At 45.8% G+C, this 7272-nt stretch overlaps 1 protein-coding gene across 1 annotated transcript in view; it reads right to left on the reverse strand.

The window, feature by feature from the left end:
• Positions 1–617, reverse strand: part of GALNT18 (polypeptide N-acetylgalactosaminyltransferase 18) — a 357593-nt gene extending 356976 nt beyond the window's left edge. The window contains exon 1 of the mRNA XM_010829347.1: positions 7–617. Within this exon, the coding sequence (XP_010827649.1) occupies positions 7–170 (164 nt within the window). The 5' untranslated portion in view covers positions 171–617. The remainder of the gene's footprint in view (positions 1–6) is intronic.
• Positions 618–7272: the final 6655 nt, after the last annotated feature.

Here is a 7272-nt window from a genome sequence, read left to right on the forward strand (position 1 = left end):
CCTTTGTCTTCCTCCAGCTTCTTGTCGGGCGCCGGCTCCTGCCCCCGCACATACACGCTGGCGATGTAGTTGGTGACCCAGCCCACGTAGAGCAGACATATGATGTTGGTCATGCCGCTCAGGATCACGCAAGTGGACACCAAAGTTTTGGTCTTCCTGGTGCACACCATTCTGGGCTCTCTCCTCCATATAGAGCTCCCGGGGGCCCCTTGTCTCTGCGCACCCGGGACTCCCCCGCGATCACACCCCCTCGGACGCCCGCGGCAGCCGGGCGCCGGAGCACCTGAGTCCCGACGGTCTCCAAAGCCCGGACCGCTGGCAGTGGAGCCGCCGTGCCCAAGTTTGGAGCTCCCGCCGCTGGCCGCCTTTGAGAGAGAGCTTGACAAAGGAAATGAGGTGGATTATTTTTCCAAATTAAAAATCTCCGAGCCCTTCTCGGAGCAGTCACGGGTGGTCGGCAGCCGCGCGCCTTGATATTAGCGTCTGGAAAACTTTGCCACAGCCTGGATCCGCGGCCGCGCCGCTTCCCATCGCCGGGCGCCGATTGCCTTGGCGGTCCGACCCGCCCGCGCTGCTGGAAGGACGGCGGCGGCGGCAGCGGCAGGGAGAACCGCGGAGCCCAGCGGCCCGGCCCCCTCCGAGCGACAAGCGCCGCCACCAATCGCGCTCGGGCTCGGAAGAGGGGCCGGGGCTGGGCGGTCGCGGACCAACGAGGAGGGTGCGTGGGGCGGAGTCCGGCCCGGGGCCCCACCTGCTGGCCGCCCCTGGCCCCCGCCCTCCAGGGACGCTCCAGAGCCTCCACCCGCGCCCGCGCTGGCTGCCCCAGAGCCGAGGCTCCCGGAGAGGGCGCGCCACCAATCCCAGTCCTAGGCCGGCAGATTCCACCTCTAGGGGTATCCCACTTGCTCTCGCGCAGAAACCTCCAGGCTTCCGGAGGGAGCTCGGCTCAGCGCTCCACCGCTCGACCGCTGGGCTTCTCGCGTGGATCCCACCTGCTGGCTCTCAACCCTTTTTCTGGTTGCCGGGACTCAGGGAGGCCAGGGAAGCGTGGGCCGGATGGCCTATCCTGTCTTGCCCTCTGTCAGGCCCCGTGGGCGTCCACTTCTTCCTTGACTTCACCCTGTCAGCAGGCTTCCTGAATGTCTCCAGACCCCACAACTGTCAAAGGAGTCAACCCTTTTAGGAATCTCTTAGAAGGTTCTGTACCATCTCCACTACCAAACACCTCAGAGGTTTTTAACGCCCCTAGCTATATATATATTTTTAAGTCTGTGCAGTTCCAGGACAAACTGTGTCTTGTAACCCCAGTTGTCATTCATGTGGGCCCGGGCTCATCCCAATGCGTGTGGAGATCCTGCACAGAAATATCCCTGGGGGGATTAAGCTCTCTGTGAGCTGTAAGTCCCTGTACATGCTGTTGTGATTGATGTTAGGGAGGACAGAACTGTACCTCACAGCAGAGGGGCATGGCTGGACTCCAGTGGCTGACACTATTTTGTTATTAGAGTAAATGCTTATTCATATTATTCCTTTCTGCTGAACACTCACTTCTCAGAACCTGAATAAAATTCCTTCAAACAAAGATTCTTCAAAACACAGATTTCTATCCTCTTTGTCTCTGGGGTGCCTTTTTCTGTCCTGAAGAGTGTCCCTTGGCGTGCCAGCACCCCAACCAGCTGTGATCCTGGTACCCAAGGCAGCTCCCTCAAGTGATGTTTTCTGGACCTGGCCCAGCAAAAGAGGGTGGACACAAAACCGATGAAGGAGCATTTGATGCCCATCAGCCTGGAAGCCCTTTAACCACTGCTTTGCATACAGAACTCCCAAAAGATACCATGAAAACAGACACAAACTAAAGATCTTGGAAGACTTCTCTCTACCCGTAAACTGGGAAAGAGAACAATATGTGTAGGTTGGATAGAGAGTAGAGCAGGGTACTATGTATGAGTCCATATGAAAAAAGAGAGTACAGACTATTTCTGGAAAAAAATCAAGGTACAGAAATCTGCATCCATGAGGGAATAACACCTGTCTCTCTTTCTTTTCCTCTAGAAATATAATCAGATCACAAACAGAGGTTCTGGACTTCCTTCTAGTTGGATGAATTTATAAGCTGTGGCTTTGAATACAGCTAATGGTAAAGGTCTAATTACTCCTGTTTCATACTCTCTCCCAGGAGGGGACTTGGAAATTCAGCTCTTCCCAGGATCTTCCTAAACCACCACAGGGCTGGACAGAGAGAAGCAATACTCATTTTTCACATTCTTATTGGGGAAAAAACCCAAATTTAAAAATAAGGTTCAAATAGAAAACAGAATGGATTGTGTGACTTTGTATTTTGATCCAGCTGGCCCTATCATCTATTTGTAATGTGGAGGGACTGAATGCATTAAAAGAAGAATGAGGATCAGACTCTTCTCTTGAGAGGTCACAAGCTCTAGTTGACCAGTTCAAAGAATATTCACTGTAGGTGCAGCCAGACTCCACAACTCTCATCCCAGATCCACCACTTATTGGTTACGAGAGTTTGGATGAGCTTCAAAACACCAAAGGGGCTCAGTTTCCCCTTACATCAAATATAAACAATACTTGCTGGAGAACTGGTTGTGATGATGAAATGAGAGAATGTACCAGGCAGAATGTTTCATTAGTGCAGGGTATATAGTGGGTGCTCTGGATCATGTGAGCTTTCCTTCTGGGATATGGTGAACTCGACTAGAATTCCATGAACTCCATTTACTATTCAGCAATAGTTAGTTTCTCCACCAACCAGTATCAGTTCTCTCTCCCCTAATGGAAGTTAACAGGAACCAGAACTATAGGCAGCAAGTTGCTTAACTTTCCGAGCTGAGCTCCAGCACACTGACTTTCTATTCATAGTGTCTGTCTTCACCATCAGTAGGGTACACAGGTCAATAAGATGTTCAAACGAATGGTGGTTTCCGGGACCCTCTAATTCCCACTAAAAATCCCTAATTCTTTGGTTTTAAACAAGCAAATAGGAAGGGAATACAAAGATTTAACCCAGAAAGATTTCAGAGTCACAAGGACAGGAAAGAGTTAGCCTCTATGTCTGAATGACCAGATGCCCCAGACCCTGCCCAATTTACTACAAACATGTGTATATAACCTCTCATAGTCTCAATAATGGGCCTCTTTTCTGAAACTGGAAAGCTGCTAAAAAGGGATCCCTGTGAAGTTAATCAGACAATGGGTGTGAGCAGGCTTAGCAGAGACTCAAGGACAATATATTTCTGTAAATTTATACCTATTATTTGAACCTAGAGTCTCCTACTGCTACAAGAGGAAAGAGTATCTTGAAGAGTCTATGTGAGGGGCTAGAGATCCTTGAGAGGGTCTTTGTGGCACAACCTTTGGATATTACCCATCTTTTATACTGGGTAGGCAGCTTCCTTCTTTATGTGATTGAGTAGGGGGCAAGTACAACCCATTCCAGTATTCTTGCCTAGAAATTCCATAGACAGAGGAGCCTGGTAAACTACAGTCCATGGGGTCACAAAGTTGAACACGATGGAGTGACTGAGCACAGCACAACACAGCAAGTAGGACTTCTTACCCCCAAGTACAGCCAATCTTGTTGTTGTTGTTCAGTCACTCCTTTGTGTCCAACTCTTTGCAACCCCATGGACTGAGGACTCCATGCTTCCCTGTCCATCACCAACTCCCGGAGCTTACTCAAACTCATGTCCATTGAGTCAGTGATGTGATACTATCCAGCCATCTCATCCTCTGTCATCCCCTTTTCCTCCCGCCTTCAGTCTTTCCCAGCATCAGGGTCTTTTCCAGTGAGTCAGCTCTTCGAATCAGGTGACCAAAGTATTGGAGCCACTCTGCCATCCCCCCAATACTAAGCCTACATTCAGAATGCTTTTGATACCAGGGTTGGAAAAACCAGTCATTAATGGATCTTAATTACCAGTTGATGACCTTCTGAGAAGGGTATCCTGACCTGAGGACTAAAGAGGAGCAGGAGACCAATCTCCATTAATGGCGAGTCGTTCATCAGAGTGCTGTCAGTGGTCATCTATACCCACCAGATGGCAGCACCATGCAACACCTTGGTGCCAAAGGTGTCAAATGGGATTTGGGGGCTCCGGGGGAAAATGAGCCTGGACCGTGGAAAGTCAATTCCCAGGCAGGGTACGTGGGAAGTGGGTTTTCCAGGTCCCTGGGAGAATAGGGATTACTAGGGCTTCTGGCAGGGAGGGATGCAAGGTTCAGACACAAAGACTGTGGAGAAACAACAGATCCAAGACTGGATTCTGCCAAACCACAGGACTGAGATGTTATTGACAGAAAAGGCACTCTTCTGGAGGAGGGATGGTGAACAAAGAGAGAAATGTTTGTTCAGTGCTTACGTTGTATCCAGTCTAGTATTTTTCACATGTTGTCTCTTGAGCAAAGACTAAGGAATCCAGGGAGCTGGATTCATATTCCAGGCCTGGCACTTACTAGTATGATCTTGGGCAAATTACCTAAACTCTCTGTTCCTTGGTTTTTTATCTGTAAAATGGGGTGATAATAATAATATCTCCTCCTAATAGGGATGTTGTAAGCATTAGATGAACTCATAAAGCACACTGAAGGCACTATATGTGCCTAGTCACTCAGTCGTGTCCGACTCTTTGCGACCCCATGGACTGTTGCCTGCCAGGCACCTCTGTCCACAGGGATTCTCCAGGCAAGAATACTGGATTGGGTTGCCATGCCCTTCTCCAGGGGATCGTCCCAACCCAGGAATCAAACCCAGGTCTCCCACATTGCAGGCGGATTCATTACCATCTGAGCCACCAGGGAAGCCCAAAGGCATTATGTAAGAATTGGCTATTGTTATTTTTACCATCTCTGGGCACCAAAGTATTTGAAAGTTCACCCAGAAGGAATTTTCCTCTATCTAGGAGCAAAAGGTCCTAGAAACCAGCTCTTGGCTTCTCCTCTTTCACCTTGTTGAAGGACCCAAAGCAACTCCTAGAGGAATCACAGTGTAGCAGATCCCAACTGAAATCCTACAACTAGAGCCATCTAACGCTCTGTGTCTACTTATTCACCTACAGAGTATTTTTGAGTGCCTGCTCTGTGCTAGACCCAGTGCTGGCTGCTGCTAACACAGAGATGACTTATAGACATACACCCTTGCCCTCAAGAAGATCATTGTTCAGTGGAGGAGGCCAATGAATAAACAGCTATCATACAGCCTGATGAGCTCCAAACTGATATACTATATTCATATGAAAGAAAAAGTCACAGGTAGACACACCAGATTCCTCCCAAATAAGTGATTGTACAACTTCCGAACAGCTCTGCTTTCATTCAATCACTAGACAGCTCTTCTGGGTGGGAATTTGTTCTTTAGACCTACAGGAAAGTATTTGCAAGATAGTTAGTAGACCAAGGATTGATATCCAGCATATATATAAAGAATTCATACAAACCAACAAAAGAGAGAGGCAAGAATATCCAAAGGGAAACATGGGCCAAAAATATGAACAAGGAATTAACCAAAGAAGTGTAGATATCCAATATAAATAAGAAATGATCCTTAAACTTGTTAAAAATCAGGAAGTTACATTTTAAAATATAAATACCATATCTCATGTATCAGATTGACAAATTTAAGGAGATGATTTTCAAGTATTGGAGAGAGTATAAAAGAAATAGGTACTCATTATCTTGCTGGTGAAAGTGTGACTGGTATAGTCACTTTGGAATGCTGTCTAGCAGTAATGATGAAATTTAAAATGCACATGCCCTATGACCTTGTACTTGAAGTGTAGTCCATGGAACATTCCGGTGCTTATTTAAAATGAAGAGTATCAGGCCCACCCCACATCTATTGAATCAGAATCTGCGTTTTTATCAAAATCCTCAGATGAGTCATGTATACAATAAGGCCTGAGAAGCAATACACATGAAACTTTTAACCATAGGCTTTCTTCGGAAAAAGAACCTGATTAAGGGTAGTGGTCAAGTGCTGAACTCTTTACCAGGTACCTCTGTAATGTCTGAATTTTTATAATGACTACTTCTTAATGTTACACTTCTGAAATTCAAATTATTATTTTCTTAATTTAAAATTTGACTCCTGTTTTTGTGGTTAAAACAACCTGCTTCTCACTGGTTGCCATCCTTTGTGAACTGAGCTAGTCTTGGAGGTACTCTAAGCCTGTTTCTTAATCTGTCAAAGAGGAATAGTAACTATACCTCAGCCCAGCCTCACACATTGGTAGGCTCTGAGCACAGCATATCAAAGATAACTCAGCCTTTGACATTCATGATAATGCTTCTTCATCACCAGGAAAATGGACATACCTATGGTTTATGGCCATTGAGAAGAGAGCAGTACCACAGGAAGAAGATTTCTGGTGAATGGAATAAACACAGAAACAAGCCCATGCACACACACACACACAGTTCTTGAGTGACCTATACTTATTGTGGGTATTTCCTATTGAACAAAAATGAAAGGAATCATTAAGGTACATGACCACTGTCATCATGTAGGGAAAGCAAGAATGTTATCAACCACCATCTCTTTCTTTTGCTCACTCAGAACCATTTCTTAGTTTTGTGTGCTTTACGTAAATAACATTATGTTGTCTGCTGCTAGAGATACAGTAAAGAATTTTGGCTTCTTGTCCTTTAACAGGATGCTCAGAAGAAGATACATTGATTAGGGAAGCAATAGAGCATGATGGTTACACATACATAACCAGGCAGACTTGGGTTTGAATTCTAGATCTGCCATTTACTAGTTTTGTGAATTAGTGCAAGGTGTTGTTGTGAAGATTAAATGAAATAATATTTGTAAAACTTGGTACTGAACCTCTGGAAAGCATTCAACAAATGTTAGTTTTAGTGTTACTTAACAATTTTATTTAGACAACAAATTAATGGTATTTCATTTCCAATCCATAATTATACATATTTTATAGCATATATTGAGGAGTCCAACCCTTCTGTAGCCCAAGGACTATATATACATTTTTAATGTCCTATTACTTAGAGGGATGAGTATCAGTTTTTACACAATTTATGTAAGTAACCAAGTAAACACTATGGAGAACAGTGATGCGTCTTACTTGACTGCCTAGACTTCTAGGCAGGTCGGGTGTACCAGCACTGTTCAATCCACAGAGCACTGTTCACACATACCTTGTCTTAAGCTTCACAGCCACCCCGAAAGGCAAGTTATTATCACGCCCATTTTCCAGATGAGGAAACTGTATGTAAGGCAATTATTCATGAGTAAAA

The sequence above is a fragment of the Bison bison genome, unplaced genomic scaffold (assembly GCF_000754665.1).
Source record: "Bison bison bison isolate TAMUID 2011002044 unplaced genomic scaffold, Bison_UMD1.0 scf7180017864503, whole genome shotgun sequence".
Classification (NCBI taxonomy): Eukaryota; Metazoa; Chordata; class Mammalia; order Artiodactyla; family Bovidae; genus Bison; species Bison bison.